The sequence below is a fragment of the Camelus bactrianus genome, chromosome 19 (assembly GCF_048773025.1).
Source record: "Camelus bactrianus isolate YW-2024 breed Bactrian camel chromosome 19, ASM4877302v1, whole genome shotgun sequence".
Taxonomy (NCBI): domain Eukaryota; kingdom Metazoa; phylum Chordata; class Mammalia; order Artiodactyla; family Camelidae; genus Camelus; species Camelus bactrianus.
The window spans coordinates 9,275,271-9,297,412 of NC_133557.1; the positions used below are offsets into that span (position 1 = coordinate 9,275,271).

The 22,142-nt window shown below is 48.2% G+C and overlaps 1 protein-coding gene across 1 annotated transcript in view; it reads left to right on the forward strand.

The window, feature by feature from the left end:
• Positions 1 to 5,989: 5,989 nt before the first annotated feature.
• Positions 5,990 to 22,142, forward strand: part of RSPO4 (R-spondin 4) — a 34,158-nt gene continuing 18,005 nt past the window's right edge. Inside the window, exon 1 of the mRNA XM_010960967.3 lies at positions 5,990 to 6,588. Coding sequence (XP_010959269.1) covers positions 6,510 to 6,588 — 79 coding nt within the window. The 5' untranslated portion in view covers positions 5,990 to 6,509. The remainder of the gene's footprint in view (positions 6,589 to 22,142) is intronic.

A 22,142-nucleotide genomic window follows, 5' to 3' on the forward strand; every position in this document is an offset into this window, starting at 1 on the left:
GAAATTTCAGGCCAGCTGCTGAAAACCTGTATTTTATGGGTAATTTTTCAATTTATTTCACACTGGTATTAAAAACAATAACCCAACCTACCATGGAGGCTGTGATTCCACTGGGGTTGGTGAGGGGGGGTGGCTGGCTTGAAGCAGCTCCTTTGTTTGCCTGAGCATCCCTGGGACAAGGCTGCCTTCCTTCCCTTGGGAAAAACAAGACAAAGTGAAGAATGAAGGTAGGGGTTGCAGAGGTTGTGATTTAAGAGGAGAACAAGACAAAGTCCAGAAGAGGAAGATGGGGGGCTCACTGCCTCTCTTTTACAGATGATGAAACTGAGATATAGATGATGGAAATTATTAGTGAGTGTTTACCCTGGATTAGGCATTGCTTTTACCTCCACTACCTCAGGAGTGGTCAGGAGAATTAGTAAGATATTGTCTTGGTTTGGGGTTGCTGAGAAGGAGACCCTGAGACACAGGTTGGAGTTCAAGAAGTCTACTTGGGAACTGATCTTGGGAAACACAGGGCTGAGAATAAGGAGTGAAATAGGACTGAAAGACAACCCATGAAGGATGGACGGGTCATCAAGACAGTTACCAATGGACACAATGGGAGCTCAGCCCTGCTGGGGAGTTCTTGGAGACAGCGCAGAACATGTCGCAGGCTCTCCTACTTACTGAAGGAGAGAGTTGGGGTATTTGTCCATCATTGGATATCTCCACTCTGCTATTGATTCTATTAGCAAGGTCTTTGTTTCGATTATTATGTTGTTCAGTTTTATAATTTCTTTTAGGTTCTTCTTTATAACTTCTAATTCCTTGTTGAGACTTTCTCTGTTTTCATTTGTTTCAAGACAATGGATAATTTTTTGTCTAAGCATTTTTTTTTTTGATAGCTGCTTTACAATCCTTGTCGGATCATTCTAACATCTGAATCATCCAGGTATTAGCATTGGTAGATTGTCTTTCCTCATTCAAACGATTGTTTTCTGGTTCTTGGTATGACAGGTAATTTTCTATATATCCTAGACATTTGGGCTATTAGAAAATCCAGGCCCTATTCTAATCTTTTATTTTAGCAGGCAATCTCACTGTTTAGGTGTAGCATATAGGTTCTCACTTATTTTTAGGGGCTGTAGTTGCAATGACCATTTGGTTTTCAGAGCCCTTGCATTTCTACTCTTGTCTGCTTTGTTCTTCTGGTGCCACTGGGGTTAGTATTATCCTCATACTAAAGCCTGACAAAAACAGTTCACAAAAATACATATAGATCAATATTTTTCATGAATATAGATGCAATAATCCTTAATATTATCAAGTAGAAGTCAGCAATATATGGAAAGAATCATATACCATGGCCAACTCAGGTTTATTCCAGAATGGAACGGCTAATTCAACAGTCAAAAATCAATCAGTGCACTATATCAACAGGCTAAAAGAAGAAAAATCACATAGTTATATCAATAAATGCAAAGAAAGCATTTGACAAAAGGCAACACCCATTCATGATAAAAATTCTCAGAAAAATATCAATAGCAATGATGGAGAGGAACTTCCTCAACTTGATAAAGAGCATCAACAAAAAAAATCTACAGCTAACATTATACTTAATGGTGAAGGACCACTTGCTTCCCCATTAAGATTGAGAACAAGTTAAGAATCACTCTCGTTCAGCATAGCGTTGGAAGTTCTAGCCAATCCAGTAAGGCAGGAAAAGGAAATAAAAGGAACATAAATCAGAAAGAAAGAAATAAAACTGTTCCTATTTCAGGTGCCATGATTGTCTATGTTGAAAGACCTTAGAAGTCTAAAAAAAAAATATTCCTAAAACTAGTAAGTAAGCTCAGCAAACTGGCAGGATATAAGAGCAACACATATAAATCGGTTGTATTTCTATATACTAGGAATGAACACATGGGCAGCAAAATTAAAAATACAATACCATTTACAATTGCTTTAAAAAAGAAAAGAATAGAAATACTTAGGTCTAAATCTAATAAAACACATACAGGACTTGTATGCTGAAAATGACAAAACATCGATTTAAAAAAAAAAAAACAAAGAAGATCTAAATAAATGGAGAGACATGTCATGTTCATGGATTGAAGACTCAACATAGTCAAGATATCAATTATCCCCAAACTGATATACATATTTAATGAAATTCTGATCAAATTCTCAGCAAGATTTTTTCATAGACAGACAAAATTAGTATAAAATTTATATTGAAAGGTAAAGGAACTAGAATAGCTAAAGCAATTTTGAAATAGAATAAAATAGGATCAGTCTACCCAATTTCAAGATTTCTTATGAAGCTACTGTAGTGAAGACAGGTAGTATTGGCAGACAGAATGACACACAGTTCGTGGAACAAAATAGATAACCTGGAAATAGATCCACACAAATATGCCCAATCAATTCTTGACAGAGGAACAAAAGCAGTTCAATGGAGGTAACACAGACTTTTCAACAAATCATACTGGAGTAACTGCACATCCATAGGTAAAAAACGAACCCTGACTTAAAACTCATCCTTTGTACAAAAATTAATTTGAAATAGATCATGGACTTAAATGTAAAACAATGTAACTTCTAGGAAAAAATAGGAGGAAATATTTGAGGCTCAGGAATAGGAAAGTGTTTAGACTCGGCACCAAAAGCCTGACTTATAAAAGGAAAAATTTATAAAGTTGGCCTCATCAAAAGTAAAACCTTTGCTCTATGACAGATGCAGGTAAGAGGATGAAATGATAAATTATGGGCCAGGAGAAAATATTAGCAAATAACATATAGAATAAAGAAGTTTTATAATGCAACAATAAAATTAAAAAATCCAATTAAAAATGTGCAGAAAAACATGCACAGATATTTTTGCCAAAGGGGATATACAGAAACTTGTACACAAATGTCCATAGTAACTTTTAACTTAATAACCCAAAACTGGAAATTATTCAAATATCTTTTGATGGGTGAATAGCTAAACAAAGTATAATATATCCATATTGTGGAATACTACTCAGCAGTAAAAAGCAACTATTAATACATGCAATAACGTGGATGAATCTGGAGGAAATCACGCTGCGTGAAGAAAGTCAGTCTCAAAAGGACACATACTGCATGATTCCACAGTGTAACCTAGATGTAACAACATAATTATAGAAATGGAGAACAGATTAGTGGTTATTAGGGGTTAGGCTGGAGAGGAGGGAGTGGGTGCAGTCCTAAGGGACAGCCGGAGGAACGGAGTCTTATGATGGTCCAGTTAAGTATTTTGCTGTGATGGTGGTTACACGAACCTATACATGAGATAAAATTACATCCCAGGAATCTTCACTCCCTGGCAAACCAGGACAGTTGGTCACTCAAGCAAGTGCCATCCAGCAACCGTTGCAGCTCTGAGAAGGAGTTTGGGCTTCACCTGGAAGAAAAGGCAAGTCCTCTGGCTGCTTAGGAAGAAGAGCTTGTAGGGGCCAGAACCGACACAGACAGGAGCTACTGCCTCTCTGGGGCAAGAGTGGCCCAGTGTGGCAAGACTGGCCAGATGCTCACCAAATGTTTGCTTTTCCTCCTGAGCACATGGCTAGAATATATTTCCCAGCCACCTTTGCAGGTAGATGTGGCCTGTGACTGAGTTCTGGCCAATGAGCCATGGTGGTACATGCTCTTTATCTCCCATAGGTTGTCCTCCAAGCCCTGCCCCTTCCACAGGGAGCTTTAAGCCATGTACTGAAGAGAGCAGAGCATAAGCTGGAAGGAAGCTCAGTCCTGGCGATCCTGTGGAGGAGAAGGATTTGTTGATCAGGAACACGCGCTGTGAGCATAATGTATAGTAGCCATTACACTCATCTTCATTTATTTGTAAGTGTCCAGTAGTTCCTCAACTGATGCCCCTGGTGTGCACACTTCCTATTTGCCATCAGCACCACTGTCCTCAATGTCCTCTCTGGGTGCCTATGTTGGGGAGGGTGACTGGATGGCAGGCTGGGATTTCCAGACAGTCCCCTACAGCTATAGAGAACCTAAGATCTTCTGAACAGCTGAGGGTTAGGTGGGGGCCTGAGTTCTGGCTCTTAGGACCCTAGAAATCACAAATTCTGAAAGGACTGGAACAGCTCTCAGAAAACACAAAATCCCCTCTGTGCCATTGACCAAATGGGGAAACTGAAGCCACAAAAGAGAGCTGGAGGTACCTGAGGTCCCACAGTGAATCAAGGAATTCATTGAGGGCTCATTCATTCATTTATTCACTCTTATTAATTCCAGAAATATTTATTTTGCACTTTATGTGTCAGGCACAAGGATAAAAGTTTCCTGCCCTCGTGGAACTCAAAAATAAGCAAATTACAAATATGAACAGGCCTGGTGGAGACTCTGCCTGCCTCTGGATGCACCCTGCCCTTCCCTAGCCCTGCTCTGGACTCTGGAGACTTCAGGACCCGCAATGGATGGGTAGAGTCTGACTTCCAACTTCCTAAAGTTTGATCTTCTAGGATTACCTCATTTCTCCAAGTAGCCAAATTCCATGTATAAGCTGGGAGACTCTCCTCTCTGGAGGACTCATTCATTTGTTCATTCTACAAACATATTGAGCAAGTGCTCTGTGTCCAGCATGAGTGAGGCTCCTGGCATCCAGATCTGACCTCATCTCTGGCCTTAAAGAGTTGACAATTTGGAGGAAGGGACATCTATAGTTACCACCTGATGTGACCGAAGCTGTGTTAAAGAGACTGTGGGAGCCCAGCAGAGGCTCTGGACGTGGCCTGAGAATCAGAGAAGGCTTGTGGGATGAGAGGCATATCTGGGACAGGGTTCTGAAGGAGTCAATGGGGAAGAGGGATGGGATGTAGGCCAACATTCCATGGAGAGGCCACTCCTGAAAGGCTCAGAGTTGTGAGAGGCCCAGAAGTGTTTGTGAAATAGTGCAAGGAGTTGAGATCTCTGGGATTAAAGGGATGAAGGATGGAGTGGAGGGGAAGATTGAAATCCGAGAAGTCAGAACAAGAGGGCTTTGTAGGCTATGGTGGAGGGGAATATGCTGGGAAACCTGGATGCCCATCCCATCTCTGTCCTAGACTTGCTGAACTGCCTGAGCTAGGCACCCTCAGTCCCGAGGTCTCAGTGGCCCCATCTGTGGAATGGAGCCATTTGGTGGAATAGCTCAGACATTCCACCAAGACCCACAGGACGTTTTCTGCCAGTGTTCGTGGAGCCCCACAGAGGAAGAATGGCCAGGGAAGAGCTTCATCACTCTCTGTGTTTCCCTCCCCTCTGATATGCCCTCAAATGTCCTCATTGTCCTGGGGGACTCACTAGGGATGAGGAGAAGGGGATGGAGAAAGAGATGCCAATATTTACTTGCCTTTTCTTTTCTTTCTTTCTTCCTTCCTTTCTTTTTTCTTTTTTCCTTTCTTTTTCTTTTCTTTCTTTCTTCCTTCCTTTCCCCTTCCTTCCTTTCTTTCTTTCTTTCTTTCTTTCTTTCTTTCTTTCTTTCTTTCTTTTCTTTTCTTTTCTTTCTTTTCTTTTCTTTTCTTTTCTTTCTTTTCTTTCTTTCTTACAATTGTTCAAGAGATTGGATAAGTTTCTCTGGGCCCTGAGTAGTGTTTAAAAGGGCAGGCATTGAACCCAGACAGACCACTGAACTGCTGTGTGGCCTTAGGAAAGCCACACGGCCTCTCAGAGTTTCCCTTTCCTCCCCTGTAAAGTGCAGCTAATCAAAATAGAATCTCACTGAGTTGTTTTGAAGATTATATCATGTCTAAAGTGCTTAGAGCAACACATAGGCCTCAAAGATGATAGCCAACATTATTATCATTGTTGTTACTGTTTTCCTTGGGTAGAGTGTTGGGGAGGAAGAGCGATTTGGCTCTGAAAGGGTTAAATTGGACCAGCTGCTCCCATCCTGTAGATAAGGTTGGAGGAAACACAGTCCAGGTCCTGGGCCCCTTCACAAGAGAATTTATGAGGTGCTGGTCACTTTGAGGCACAGGAGAAAGAAGAAACAGAGAAAGCAGGAAAAGAAAATCAGAGGCGCGGAGTGGGCTGGCGGGAGGCGCTGAGAGCCCAACGGGGGCCACCTGGCATCCTCGCATCTGTACCTGTGAGTGTGGCGCAGGGCTCTGTACCTGTGTCCGGCTGCGGGTGAGTGGTGAGTGGGGCAGTACCGGGCGCAGGAACCACGCCGGAGCGCGCACAGCCGGACAGACGGACCTCCTGGCCCCGGGTCCGGCGATCCCACCGCCCCCACGGCGCCCCGGCCCCGAGGGGGTTAACGCGCCGCCCCCGCTGCGCCGGCTCCTCCCCGCCCGCCGCCTCCCCGCCCGGCCGACGCCCTCCCTCGACCCGGAGGCCGGCCCCTGGGCAGACGGCGGGTCCCTGGTGGCAGGACCGACCCCGCGCCCCGCGGATGCTCCCGGCGCGCCCCGAGCAGCGCCTGCGCCCGCCGCGCCGCCGCCGGGTCGCCGCTGGGCCGTCGGGCCTTCGCGGGAGACCCGTGCGCCGGCCTGGACCAGGCTGCCCAGATGCGGGCGCCACTCTGCCTGTTGCTGCTTGTCGCCCATGCCGCGGACATGCTCCCTCTGAACCGAAGGAAGAAGCAAGGTACGAGGGGCAGCCGGCAGCGAGGCCGGGCATGCTCAGCGGGATAGTCGGGGCTGACCCTTGGAGCATCTGCCCGTTTGCCCGCGAGCCCTGAGCTATTAACTCTTCCAGATAGTTGTCAATCCCACTTTACAGATGGGGAGACTGAGGCCCCACGGCACCCGTGGAGCAAGCTTGGACCAGGGAGGCTCTGCAAGGAGGGAAGTATCTGGCAGGGCTTTCTCATTGCCTCTATTCCCTATAGTAGAAGAAAGGTGACTTTTGCAGAGGCAAAAAGCCTTAGGTGACAGACTGGAGGGCACGGAGACTCAGGGACACAGTTTGCCTTCCAGAAACCATCCCAAGCATCCTTGCTGAGCCAGGAGGTGACAGAGAGAGCCCTGGGTTGGAAGTCTAAATGCCCCAGTCCCAGCCCCATTATAGACCCTGACACACCGAGTCACCTTCAAGAAGGCAGTAATTTTCAGTGAGTTCCCCTCTGGTGAGACCATGAGCTGCATGAGCTCAGAAAAACCTGAGACCTGAGTTTGAGTCCGTTTATTCTGGGATGACCTGGAAGATACCTAACCGCTCCATTGGCCTCAGTTTTCCCGTCTTGACCTCCTAGAACAATTAGGAGGATGAACCAAGGTTCAGACGATAAATGTACCCGGAGCATAAAGTCAGGGGTCCCTTGCACTGTCACCTGGGGGCCCTGTGCCACCACCCTTCCCTGCGGGAGTCAGATGGTCCTCAGGAGGTGAGTTTGAGGCTGTCCCGCAGAGCCAGGGCCTGTGCGACTGAGGAGGGTGAGCAGGTGAGTCTGCTACCTGAGCCGGCAGCCGTTCAGCCTCTGGGCTGCAGTCTGAGAATCAACCGCTGAATGTTTTCCATGCACGGAGGGAATCCCCACCACATCCTCATGACTGAGGGCCCATTCTCAAAGCCAGGTGCCAAGGCCCAGAGAGGTTAAGTAACTTTGCTAAGTTGTCCAGCAGGTGGGTGGAAGACCCCATGTCTTCCTTCTCTCCGGCTCTGGTGTTAGGTCTGAGCAAGGCAACCTGGGGAAGAAAACACGAGTCTGCCCTCTGGGGGCTTCTAGTCCGTTTGAGTGAAAAATCGTAGAGTCAATACCTCCTGAGGTGAAACAGGAAACAGAGGGGCTATGGGAGAACTGGAGATGGGATTGGGTGGGACAAGGAGGGGGCTCCAAACCCAGGTGTGACTGGACCGAGGGATCCAAGCAGGGGAGGGGGGGTTGCTTCAGATGAACTGGGGAGGGGAGTTTGGGACCTCATGGGGACAGTGCTCTGTGAATGGCCCTCGTGTAGTGGTTAAGCGCATGGGCTCTGGAATCAGCCTGCCTGATTTCAAATCCCTGCTTCCCCAGTTACCAGCTGAGTGACCTTGGGGAAGTCACTTTGCCTCTCTGAGCTTCAGTTTACCCATCTAAGGATCTTTTAGAAGATCTCTAAGATCTTTCTCAGTTCTCAAAAAAGACATACATACATACAAACACACACACACACACATACATACATACATACATACAAGCTGACTCTCCAGCAACTCCTCTTTAAAATAGGAATAGGAGTAATGATCTACAGTATCCAACTCACAGGGCAGGTATGGATAAGACTGACTGAATTAGTGTGTATTTTAAGTGAGAAGCCAAGTACATTAGTCATTCTCCTTTCCTGCCCATTGTGTCCTTGGCTACTCAGAACTGCCCAGTGGAGCTGGGAGGGTTGCTTATTTTCTGGATGAGGAAACTGAGATTCAGAGAGGGAAACTGATTTGTCCAAGGTTGCACAGTGGGTTCATAGCAAAGCAGGCTCAAGACCAAGTCCATCCGTATTGGTCTTCCCTTCTCATAGCCTCCGTTTCCCTATCTGAAAAGCTGATTTAGAAGATCTTTAAGATGCTTCTCAGTTCTAGAAGACACATACACACAAAGAATAAAGAAAAAGAAAACTTCCGACCCCTCACACATCTCCAGTTGCTGGGGGAGGTGGTGGGGCATGGCTTCGCCTGACACTGCTGCCATTTGGTGAAGGGGCTATTGGCGGCTCGCCCCACGGCAGTTGATGTCTTGTATCTGGGATATATGCACGTCTAGCGCAGCATCTTCAGAGAGAGACTTGTGGCTCCATTTATGGGTCAGGTGCAATGGAGACAGCCTTGGATTTCAGCCCCACCCCCAACCCCTTTGGGCAAGTGGATTCCCCTCGCCTCCTGCCCACACCCTTGGTTTCCCTGTTGGCACTGGGGTGGAGACAGGAGGTAGCAAAAGCCTTCCCGTAGCATATTCTGCAAGGTGGTCATAGGAGTCCTGACCAAGTAGGTTTGGGAGATGCTGGCTTTAGCAGATTTCTTAACTGCGGGACTTATCAGAGCATTCATAGTGAAGAGGCTGGGGATAGAGTAGGACCTTCCCAAACCATTTACAGATTAGAGACCATTTTTCGTCAAACAGCTGCTTGGAAAATTTCACTCGAGATCTCTGAGAGTTTTACCACCTTTGACATTCTGGTCTAACTTTGGCAAGAGAATGTGCCCTAAAGGCACCAGGGTATTGGCAGTGTCTCTTTTTTTCTTTTTTCTTTCTTTTCTTTCCTTTCCTTTTCTTTTCTTTTCCCTTCCTTCCCCTCTTCCTCTCTTCCTTCCTCTTTTCCTTCCTTCCATCTTTCTCTCCTTCCATCCTTCCTTCCTCCCTCCCTCTCTCTCCCTCTCTCTGTTTCTCTTTTTCTCTCCCTTGTTCATTCAACAAGTGCTACAGGGCAGACACTGCTCCAGGCTCTGTTTTGGGAACTCTGGGGTGCTAAGGTGAACGGACCTGGGGCCCGCCCTGGAGGAGCTGCCAGTGTGGAGGGACGCCTTGGCCCTCTCCACCGCCCCCGACCCCCATGCCCCAGTCCTCGGCCTCAGCCTTCAGGCTACTCTGCAAGGTCAGGAGGAACTCTTGCTGGGCCCAGCAGCCACTCCAGCAGCCACCCTGACTGAGCTGTCACCCTCAGGGCCTGGCTCCCGCAGACCTGTGCTTCCTCAAGCTCAAGCGTCACTGTTTTTTGATTAAACCTAATTTTTCTGTTTCTAAGACAAGAAAGACTGGAAGAAAAGGCTTGAGAAAGGTTCTTGGATCTCAAGTGTCTCTTACAAAACATGTTGATTAATTAAGTGTAAATGAATCAGAACCAGATGGAAACGTTTCTCTTGAAACAAGCTGGGGTATCCAGGCAATGGGATAGTTGGGCAGGATGAGGGGGCCCTGACCTGTACCCCTGCCTCAATACAGAGCTTCGTTTAGGCAGTGAGGAGAGGACAGGCTGGGACTGACTTTTCCCAGTGTCCACGGCCTGCTGGGGAGGGGGCTTAGTGGAGACCATTGTCCCCCTCTCACATGGTGCCTTTAGATCCTTCTAGACCTGAGGCAGCAAAGGGCAGAGGGAGGAGCACAGGAATTCAGGGCCCTCTCCTGCCCTACATGTGTGATTTGGGGCAGACCATGTACCTTCTCCAATTCATGGTTCCACATCTCTGAAATGGGGAACAGTGGAACCTACCACTTTGGCGTTTGAGAAGATACACCACAGTCCCAGAGGGAAGGGGTCTGAAGGCAAACAGTAGGTGCTTCATAAGGATTCAACCACTTCCCCTCCCACGTCACAGCAGAGCGGGATGCTCCCTGTGCTGGGGGAGGGGGAGTCTCATGTGGGTTGTATCTCACCTCTACCCTTCTCCCCTCTCTGGGCCTCTTTTTCTTTATCTATAAAAGGACGGTGGCAGTGCCCATTCCAGAGGCCTGTTAGGTGGAGTGAATAGAAGAATTCTCCGTAAACTACAAAGCCCTTTGTGGATGGTCAGGCAGACAGCACTGTCCCTTGTGCACAGGCAGAGGAGCTGAGATGCAGCAAGCAGGTGCCAGAGGCAGGGGCAGCAAAGGGGAGGACCCAGGTTTGTTGTCTCCAGGTCAGGGCTATGGCTGGGCACAGAACAAAGGTGGCCCACCTCCTTCTCCCATAGCTGGAGACCTCCCCACCCCTGCCCCGCCATCAGAGGAGATCCTTGAGGCCACTCATTTGGGGCCAGCCATGTGCTGGGAGCTCTGCATCTGGGTTATGAACTCTGACGTTGGCACTGCCTGTGTTACAACCATTTCCCAGACAAGGGGGCTGAGGCTTAGAAAGGCGCAGGGACCTGCTCAGGAGCTCCCAGCAGCTGAGCTGGGATATGGACCCAGAGTTTTGGAGGCTCCTAAGTCCTAGTCCTCTGATGCCTCCTCCTTGGAACCCTTGGCAAGTTGCTAGCAGGATTCTTTTCTATTTCTGTGGCAGGAGGGGAGAGGCTGGGGGCTCTGGCAGGAGGGGAGGCTCTGACCGGGTGGGAAGGGCCATGTGGCTGAGGGAGTGGAAGTCCTATTGCAGACAGGGCCAGCGTCCAGTTATAGAGGGCACTGGATGCAACTTGCCTGTCACCATCATCACAAGAAATATTGGTTGAGCCCCTTCTCTGGGCCAAGCCCTGGACTAGGCATTGACAAAGACTGCAGAGATGTGCTGTCAGGTGGTCCAGAATTCCCTTGAGATGCCAGGAATGGACTCATCAGAAAAAATGACATGGGTGGGACCCCGCCGCTCCTCTGCACAGTCTAGAGAGGCTGGTCGGTGGTGGGCAGAGGAATCTGAGACTCAAAGGTGGGACGTTGCTTGGCCCAGGTGTCCCAAAGACAAGGGGACCTTATTCATTATTTCCGTCTATCAGTCCACTGTCTCTTCATCCATATTTCCACCCTTCCATCTAGTGAAAAAGACCAAAGCTCACATTGATTCAGAGTTTTTCAAATTGGGGTTTGCGAGCTGATGAGGGGAATAAACTAAGCAAGTGCAGCCAGCATTTCAAATGCTGAAATGGAGTAGAATGGAACAAAACAGAACAGTTTAGAGCAGAGTGAAATAGAGTGGGGTTGGCAAACTTCTTTGGTAAAGGACCAGATAGTTGATGTTTTAGGCCCTAAAACGTGGGCACATATGATCTGTCACACACTCTTCCTTGTTGTGGTGGTTGTTGTTTTACAAATCTTTAAAGATGTTAAACCATTCTTAGCTCACAGGCTGTACAAAAAGAGGTTGCAGCCCAAGTTTAGCCCATGGGCCATAGTTTACCAGCCTCCTTTTTAGAAAATATCAGAGTGCATTGCAAGTGTTAAGATTAATTATCATTTTTGAGAAATGGGTATCGGCTTCTATAGGAATATATGAGGGGGGCGCGTGTGCACACATGGTTGTGGGGATCTGTATGTGAATGAGTGTGTGTGTACTCTGTGTACTGGGAGTGTACGGATAGAAAACTGTAATTTTTATCATTGTCCAAAATGTGTGGAGGCCGCTTCATCAGCTTAGCCCGATGCAGTCCTCATGACAGCTCTAAGAGGTGGGTTCTGGGGGCTCCTGAATTGCAAATGGGGAGACGAAGGCCCAGGGGGTCACACAGCCATGAGCGTGTGAACCCACGGAGTCTGGCTCGGAGCTCCAAACATGACACCAAATTGCCTTAATAAGTAGCAACTGCCCTGGACACGTTTTGCAAACCCTTAGTTCTTATGCTTGTTTCTAATGGTCCTGAATTTGGCAGCCATGTCCTTCCCAAGGTGTGTGGACTTCAGTCCCTGGAAGTGGAATGATCTGTCGGGGCCCTAAATATCCTCCTGCGTCAGACACCCTTCAGCAGCTGGTCAGCAGCCGGTGAGCACCCGATGTTGCATGTCCCTTTCACATGGACCCTCCCCGAGCCCTGCCGGGTGGATACAGTTGCCCCTCTTCCTTTACAGAAGAGGCAAGCTGGTTCAGAGAGGGAAACTGGCCTGTCCAAGTTCACATAGCAAATGTTCCAGATTCCAGAACCACAGGAGCAAATCCTGCCTCTTATAGACCATGCCAGAAAATCCATCTAGTGCTGCCATTAACCATGCTCTCCTTTATACAGCACTTTACAGTTTGCAAAGCAGTTCAATTTTCATTTTCTCTTCTGGAGTTCTGGAAAAGGCTTATAGAATAACCGAATGTTAGGTCTGAAAAGGCCAGCTGAGACCTTTGAGACGACGCTTGTGAAAAAGGAGCCTCAAGCGAGGAAATACCTCACCCACAGCTGCGAGTGGAGGTGAGGATGCAGGAGAGACTGGGGGATGAGGGTGGCTCTGGCGAAGCAGAGGAAGGCAGCTTACTCTGGAGCCTGAAACCTGGTTTAAAGCGTCTCGGAGTCTCAGTTTCCCCTGTGTGACTGGGGAATACTCGGTCTGCTGTGCCTTACTCCCAGATGAGAGGATGCAACCAAGAGGGCTTGCACAGCTGAAAGGCTGTCTGCAGAGGTTTCATTATACCCAGAGCCCAACCCAGGGTCCAGGAGCCTCGTCAGGGCCTCTGGAGTTACGTGAATGCCACATCGGGTCTGTGGCTTGGCTGTGTGATTCTGTAAGAGGGACCTGGTGGAGACGTGGGCCGCACACAGAACTACCACGGCCTCAAGGCCAGTCCTTCCCTCCAAACCCCTGGCTGCGGATGCTGTCAGGACGCAGAACAGGCCCAGGCTCTGTGAACACCCAGGAGCACACGCCCCACATGTATATCCACACACACATATGTTCCTAAAAACAGACTTTTGTCTTTAAAAGTAATTTTCACTGGCATCAAAGGTTTAGAAAAATCTCTTTTTGCTTTGGTTTTCTGATTCAGCATTTACTCTATGCCAGATGTCACCTGTATTATTTTATTTTATGTAACCATATCGGGCATGTACATATAAACAGATTAAATTCTCCTAATAAACTAATGAGGTGGGTACTATTATTATCCCTATTTAACAGATGAGAAAACCAAGGCACAGAGAGGGGTTAAGTGACCTGCTCAAGGTCACATAGCCAAGGTTCAAATCCTGCCTGGTCCCAGAGCCCATGTTCCAGCTACTGAGCTCAGTAGCCTCACAGTCTTGTTTAATCCTCACAGCCACCAGTGAAGGGACTGTTACTATTCACATTTGTACAGAGGAGGAAACTGAATTCAGAAAGGGGAACTTTAGTTGATATAATCGCTATGGTTGTAGGTCAAAAACAGCCAAATATTAGCGATTTTGTACGTTTCAGTCCAATAGCTTGGCAAGTAAGTTTGACAAAGCCAGGATTTAAACCCAGACAATTGATTCCAAAGGTTGGGTGCAGAGCCACCCTGCTCTGCCTTCTCCCAGTTCATCCAGATGAATAAGCGCACAAGGTGATTTGAGCTTATTCTACAGAGGCCCTCCAAACTTGCCAAGGGCACACAGCCAGGACGGGGAGGGGTTGGGATGTGCCCTCAGGTCTCCATGGCCAGAGCCTCCTTTCTTAGCCCATGCAGCCATCAGCACCATCCGGAATGTACATGACCTCAACTCCACCTCTGGGGATTCCTCCAGGTCCCATGGGGCACGGTCTGGTTCCCATTGCATGAGTGAAGCTCACTCATCTTGGGCACTGCTTCCTCAGGCTGGGCCATCATCGCCTGCCTGGGGATGATCTCTTGTAATGCTGCGTGATTCAGAGGGCCCCTGCTCTGTGGCTCGCAGTGGGGGAGTCCTCTGCGCCGTTGTGGGTGGGGGGTTCTGTTTCACCAGCTCAAAAGTCCCAAGCCTGTGGGACCCAGACCACATAGGGAGACCACTCCCTTTTGCCAGAAGTCTTCACTTTCCCTGCAGCCTGACAGCGGTGCCCACATCCGCAGGGGTGGAGACACGCGGAGAAGGAATGTCACAACTGCCCTTCTGGTGCCTGCTCTGGTGTTGGCAGGCGGGCATGGCTGTCTCTAGCAAGTCCCAGATGAGCAGTGGGAGGCCGGCAGACTGTCATGAAGGCCACGGCTCTGCCGCTCACCAGCTGGGTGACCTTGGGCAGATCACCTCTCCCCTCTGGGCCTCTGTTGGCTATTTTGCAAAATGGGGCGTGAAACACATCCCTAGCATGTAGTGAGTGCTCAATTAATGACGTCGAAGAGTGTCCAGTGCCAGGCAGGGGGTGTGGGCTTTGGGCTGTGACTGGCCTGGGCTTAGCTCCCAGCTCTACTACTGTCATGCTTGTTGAAAATATTTCATCCTGAATCGCAGTGTTGTCTGTCAGTACAATGGGGGTGACAATAGCATCTCCATCATAGGGTTGTCCTGAAGATCAAAATCATCCATGTAACCCACCTGGGAGACAGTGGGTGCTTAATAAATGGTGATGATGGTCATGCGTCATGGGAAGTTTGGCTCTTTCTTGTGTCCAGAAAGTTCCAGCCTGATGTCAGATCTGCCCTAGCCTCTGTTTGAAAGTCCCCGACAGCTCTAACTCTCCAAAACAAGGTTACTTTGAGAGTTCAGATTCAGAAGATAAGGAAGTCCTAAGTGCTGTGTGTATATGGTACAGTGACTCACCCTCTGAGCTTCTGGTCACTCCTTTAAGAAAGCAGCCCTCAGAAGACAGCAATGAGGACAGAAGGATGTGTGTGTGTGTGTGTGTGTGTGTGTGTGTGTGTGTGTTTGGTGCTGGCACATTATAAATGTATAAATGATGTGATGGCTATTTGTGGATGAGGCCATGGTGGGGCCTGACGTCCTGCCCTCTGCCCACAGCAGGCTGGAAAAACCCAGTCAGATGCTGCCTTTCAGACATGCTTTTCCTTCCTCCCCTTCTCTTGCCCCGCTTCTGGCAGGCATCTGAGTCAATCAGGCTTAATTCGTAGCACATTATTAGCATCAGTCGAGCCGATAATGCTCTTGTTTTGTATTATTTTGCTTTTCTTTTTTTTTTTTATGGTTACAAATTGCCAATTTTTAATTTTCCTCTTAAAATTTATTTCACTTATTTAAACATTTTTGGTGTTTATTTTATTTAACATTTTAACTTTATTTTCAAAGTTTTAATAGAGTCTTTTTAATGTAGTTTATTTAAATTTACAAATATATTTTTATTTTACTCTTCCATTTTATTTTTCCAAGTTTTTTAAATCACTTAATATATTTCTAAGGTGCTGCTTTATTTTAAATTTCTGTTCATTTAAATTATTCTTATTCAATTGTCATTTTTTATTTTAAATCTTTTAATTTTTAGGTTTTTTGCTTTAAATTTTTTATTGTATTTTTATTTGCCCACATTTTTATTGGGTTTCCTGAATTTTTCTTAACAATTTATAGGACTTCCTTGCATAACTTACATGTTAATCCCCTGTTGATTTTTGACATGGAAGATATCTTTCTTCATTCTGGGGCCCAGCTGCTAACTTTGTATGTCTTTTGGAGAACAGAAATTGTTACTTATGATACTGTTCAAGTGGTCAAACCCTAGGAGGTTTTTTGGGAGAGGAAGTAGGTTCTTCTGCCTAATGGTCTAGGCTCTTTGATCTTACAAAAAATCTTCATAAGAAGGTCATGAGAATGGTGTAAACCCCAGATTCTCTATCCTTGCCAAGTGTTGGCAGTCCTGGTGCAGCTGCCCTCGGCACTTCCTGAGGACACTCCTGAAACTCTCAAATGCAGGTGATGCTTTGTCCGCTCTCATTCCTGGGTGTCCCCTGGCTCACTGCATTTCAGCCAGCACACAATCTGTTGAACACTTGCTGTCAGCTGGACCCTGACCTTGGGGGCCCCAGACTGACAGTGGTGGGCCCAACAGATGAGTAGGAGAGGTGTCAGCTAAAGACCCCTGCCCCCGGGGCCTGGGGAAGTTGCCCTCCGTCCTCCCTGAGGGCTGAGCATCCCCAGCCAACGGCTGGTATTCTCCCAGAGCTGCTTTGGCTGAATGGCTTCTGGTCATGGATCATCTTATTCTCTTGCATCAATAGCCCTCCCTCCAGCCCCCTCCTCCATTAAAACCTGGCACTCAGGACATTGTGGGGAATGTGGACTTTACTGAAGGTCTGGGGATGCTGCTGGGGCACCCTCCACAGTGCAGACAGTTTCAGACTTAAGACCACTGAGCTGTTCCCTTAGCCTCCTCTCTCTTGTCTGTCCCTGCAAACAGCTTGGGGCCCCTCTCTGGTGGGCCTTGGGCCCTGAGAGACATACGACTTTCTTGGCATGTCTCTGAGAGCCACAGGGGGTGAGTCAGCAGGGAGGGGCAAAGAGGCCCCCAGCAATGAGGAGCCTGGGCTCTGCTTTGCCTCTGGTTTTGACTCTTTGATGTGATTTCTTTGGTCAACCACTTCACCTCTCTGAGCCTCAGTTTTCTTATCCATGAAGAGGGGGTAAGTGTAGCCCAGCTTTACAAGGCTGTGATAGGTTTGCAATGATTTAACACAAGGACCCAGTAGCATAGGGTCCTGCAAACCACAGACACTCAGCCGGCATCACCCTGGTTCTGCCCATCTGCAGACCTGGTCCCTCAGAGGCTCTGCCAGAGCTCACAGAGACCAGCATCTCTGGCTGTGGCTGCTCATCTTGGTTCCAGCTCTTAATTCTGGTTTTAACTGGGCAAGAAGGATTATGGTTCCCATTCGGCAGATGCAGAAACTGAGACTCACTAACAGTGGGTGTAGAATTTCCAGGTCCTACAAGCCTATGTCTCTTGGGCTGCCTGGGTTTCGGTGTGGTAGAGACAGTGCCCCAGGACCACAGAGGTTTCCAAGGAAGAGCCGCACCATGTACTGTGGTGCAATCTGTCTCCCCTTCTTCCATTCAGCTCCTCCCCATTGGCATACCATTTATTGAGCACCTACTATGTGCTAGGAGATTTGTGTGCATTACTCACAACCTTAGGAGAAGAGGAAAATAGGACCTAGATGGGTGAAGCCACTTTCCTGGGTTCCCTGAGCCCTCACAGAGTCTGAGTTGGATGCTTTTTCACGGTGCCAGGAATTGGTGAGCGAACCCAGGGCCAAGCATAAGGATAAGGTTGGCTCCCATTTGGTGAGTCCTTGGCATATGAGCCGAGCACATAGCCAAGTTCTCTGCAGGTTGTTACCTCCTTCATCCTCCAGGCAGCCCTTCGATAGCATCGTTCTTATTTTGCAGCTGAGATGCTGAGGCTCAGAGAAATGAAAGGGCCTTCCCAGGGTCAAGGTGGCAGAGATGGAATTCAACCCCCAGGGTGTGTGACCTGGGCTCCCACCTGCCCAGCACTGCTTCCCATCTCCCATTTCCTGGAGCTGGACAGTTGGCCTGGGAGCCTGACCTGGGCAGATGTCACCATAACTCCTCTTCTCACCTTCAAGAGCCACTTGGGAGCCACCTAGGCAGGACCTCGGGTTTCCCCCCAGCTGGGGGTGGGGGGTGGGTGTGCAGCAGGGGTAGGGAGCAACTGAACAGCAAGGCAGCTTAAATAAAACAGAGGGAACCTCGAACAAGGACCTTGTCCTGGTGCCTTTGAAAGTCAAGAAGTCATAGCAGGTCAAGGAGGCAAGACCTGAAATAATGATGGGGAGAAACGGGAGCTATTCAGGCATCTGTGGAGTTAGCTGTGGGGTAGACAGTTGTGGGACTGTTGGATTAGTTTCCGTTAGAACTGAGGACAGGTAGCTGAGATCTGCTAACACCAGCTACGTGCTGCACCACAGACTAGGTCACTTACCTTTTAATTCTCTTAATAACCCACGAGCAAGGCTTATCTGTCTGCTGCTCACAGCCAGCAGCCTGGTCCAGATCAGTGGGATGACCACCTGAGCTCCTAGCTCCCACTCCTGCCCCCTGACATCCATTCTGCTCAGCCCCAGAGGACGCGTTCAGGATGGCAGGCACTCCTTAGCCCGCACACCACAGTGCCTTCCCATCTTGCTTCCGGGAAAACCGAGCGCCATCCAGACTCCTTAAGAGCCACCACCTAGGTCAGGGCTGGTCGGCCTTTCTGACCAGTCACTGTGCTCTGGCCTCACTGTTCTCTTCCGTGCTAAGTTCTTTCTAGCCTCTGGGCCTTTGCACCTGCTAGTCTCTCTGCCAAGAAAGCTTTTCTTGTGTGTCTCAGAGAGTCATGTCTAGCAGCCCAGGCCCTGCTCTCCTCTCATTACTCTCTTTACTTTGATTCACTCACTGTTACTATCTCAAATGATCTCTCTCTCCTTTAGGATGCAAACTCCATGAGGGAAAGGGCCATCATGTCCACTGATGTATCCCCAGTGCCTAGGACAGTTCTTGGCACACAGTAGGCCCTTGATACGTATTTGTGGAAGGAACAAGCTTTCCAGGGAGTGGGTGATGGCCTCCATATCACGTACGAGCAAACCGAGGTTAAGTAAGTGTCCCAGGGAGTGAAGTGTGAAGCTGGGATTTGAGGGCGGATTTTGTCTGATCCCAAGCCTTGGGTTCCCACCTCTACTCTCTACGCCTCACTGCTGAGCAGGACTGATTGGGAGCCTCTGGTGGGGAAGAGGCGACCACAGGAGATGTGTCCCCTGGAACAGCAAGGCCCCAGCCATCCTCAGCCCCAGAGCAGGTGCAGCAGTGGGTACAGTAGGCCTGGCCTCTCCAGTCAGGGGCCCAGGACCAGGCTGCACACAAGGCCAGGTAGGGAGGGCCAGCTGCCCGGAGAGAAAAAGCCAAAGGCACCATCCAGAGATCAGGAGTCCAGCCCTGTCTTCCTGTGACCCACTGTGTGGCTCTGAACAAGTGTCTGGCCCTCTCTGAGCCTCAGGACACCATCTGTAAAATACTACTACTACTCCCATGCTATAGAGTTCAAACTTTAACAGACACTGCCCAAATCCCTTCTTTAAAGTGAGCACTGAATTGTGTCAGTTTTTCAGTTTACCTATCTGGGAGGTCACAGGTAATATTTCATTCTCATTCTAAACATCACTTTGAAAATTATTAGTGCAATGGACTAGCTCTTCATGAGCTTACTGGCCTATGTGTCTTTCTTCTTTGAACTACTTGTAGTATTTTTGCCCATGTTCCCACATTGGATTGTTCCTGGTTTTCTTTTTCTTGATTTCTAGGAGCTCTTTGTATATGAAGGATGGTCATCCTTGGCCTACTTTGTGTGTAACAGGCTTAATGATCAGACTGAACCTGTAACAGAGGGTCATAAACATGCCATTTGCTCTTTTTCTCACTCTCTCTCTATAATTCTATCACTGAAAACCAATCCTTAATAACTTGGGGCTAATCTCAGAGCTTTCTGGTATTAAAAAGCCCAGTCCAGTGGTTAATTTGAAAAACACAGATCTAATTCAAAGCTCTGTCCTTCCCCATCACTGACTTGCCTCTTGACCCCACTGATCTGCCCTGGTGGAGAGATATGTCATGTTCCTGCCCTGCCTCCCTGTCTTGTGTGTCATGGAGCAGAAGAGAGATGGGGACAGGGACAGCTGTCTCTCACTTCTCTGGTGCTACTGTAGCCTTACAAGTCCCAGCACTGGGAAAACCCTGGGCCCCATCACCAGTGAGCAGTAAGGAAGGGATTGGGTCTAAACATTCCTGTGCCTCCCTCCATGCCCTCCGTGTGTGGTAGGTGCCCTAACTGTGGCACAGATGTGATTTACTGGGGGAGGAGTGTGGGCCCCACCTCTTCTGATCTTCCTAGCTCCCTCACTACCCCCTGGTCCCACCCACAGGCTCTTGCTCCTTTGGGTTGGGAATCTGCAGCTTGGATTCGGCTCAACAGCCTCTGTCAGCATCCACTCATTCCAGACAGAGAATTGGTCAAGTGGTGGCAGTGCCGGCTCCAGAGGGACTGACCCCACCCCTTCTGCATCTTTCATTCATTCTCCCCTCTCCTTCAGTAAACGTGGGAGGGATCAGCAAGTGTGTGTTCAATCAGGGGATGAAATGTCCATTTCCACGTATTTCAGTTTCCCTCCAAACTATGAGTGATTCTCTTGCTGCCCCTCTGGGTTTAGGGAATTGGAGAAGTGCCCTGCCCTGCCCCAGCCCCTGCTGGACACTCCTTCTTGGATCCTCTTCAAACATTGGTTTACACCAGCTGGGGAGGCCGTAGAGGGGAAGAGGATGGAGGGTGCAAAGATAGTTGACCTCCCCCTTGCTAAGTTCTGAAGGCGATGTCTGGCTCCAATTCTATACTCATGAGGCAGCTCTCTTTATTTTTCCCTCTTTATTTTTTAAAAATTGATGTGTAATTGTTTTACAATGTTAGTTTCAGGTGTACAGCAAAGCGATTCAGTTATACATATGCATACATATTTTTCTCAGATTCTTCTCCATTACAGCTTATTACAAGAAATTGAATATATTTCCCTGTGCTATACAGTAGGTCCTTATTTATCTATTTTTTATATAATATTGTGTCTCTAGGCAGCTCTCTTTAGAAAACGGTGGCAGGGGAAGGGAAGGATTCCAACTTTGTTTCCACCCTTAGTCACAAGTTTTGGAGTAACATGGTAAATCTCATTTGTTCATTCAAGCAGTAACCATTTACCGAGCACCTGATGTACCCCGACACTGTGTGTGGCACTGGGAGGCCTGGGTGAATAAGACTAGGTGCGAAATTTATCTTCCCGATAGTCTAGTATCATTTTGTGCATCTGTTGAAAATGTTTCCGCAGGTCTGTGGTTTGTCTTTTCACTTTATCGAATAAAGAAAATAAAAGCAAAGGAGAGTTTTTGTTTCTTGTTTTCACCCATAAGTTCCTGGAGTCTAGACAAGGACCTGGTACATTGCAGGCATTCAAGAAACACCTGCTGAAAAAGTGTTAAAAAAAAAAAAAAGGAAAGAAATACCTGTTGGATGAATGGATGGATGGGTGGATGGATGGCTAATGGGCCCTTAGAAACACTGAGTTTAACTTTCCATTTGACAGTTGGAGAAACTGAGATCCAGAGACAGGGAGGTGCTTGCTGGAGGACCCAGAGAACTGGGATGAGTCCACATCTGGGGCTGTCTTCCATCTACAAGGCTTTGAGAGGGGGAGGGATCCTGTGGGGAGAAATAGGATCCCTAAAGATGCTCACCCCATGTCTGGAGGCCCAAACTGGATTCTGAACTCTCTGTCACCCCTCAGAACCTCCAGTTCCCCGGGGTGCTCGCTGAGTGGGGCTAGGCTGTCCCTGGAACATGGATGGGGTCCGATGTGGCAGCCCAGCCCCCTTCCCTGAAGCTCGCTGGCAGCGGAGCGGCAGGTTTTCTCTGCACTGGGAGCTGATGGTATATCCAGAGCTTCTTTAGGGCTTAATTTTATGAGGTGATGAGGGTGTTTATATGGGACATATTCTGGGGGCAAGGTTCTCCCTAGTACTTAATAATAACTACCAATTACTAAGACTGCCTTGCTTCAAATCCCAGCTTGCCACTCACCAGCTGTGTCATCCTGGGCCACTTACTTACTTTCTCTGTACCTTAAATTCTTTGTCTGTAAGAGGAGATAATAACTTCATAGGGTTGTTGCAACAGAGTCTGGCCTTGTAAGAGCCCCGCACTGCTCACAGCCACCCCACTGCTGTGCACCTACCATCTGCCAAGCCCCGTTCTAAGCATGTCACACACACCAACTTACAGAACCATCATAGCAATGGATGAGGACAATTACTATGCCCATTTTACTGATGGGGAAACTAAGGCTTAGGTTGGGATTGGACCCAGGCTGTCTGCCTGCAGAGATGGCTTAAATGCTCCACAATGCTACATTGCC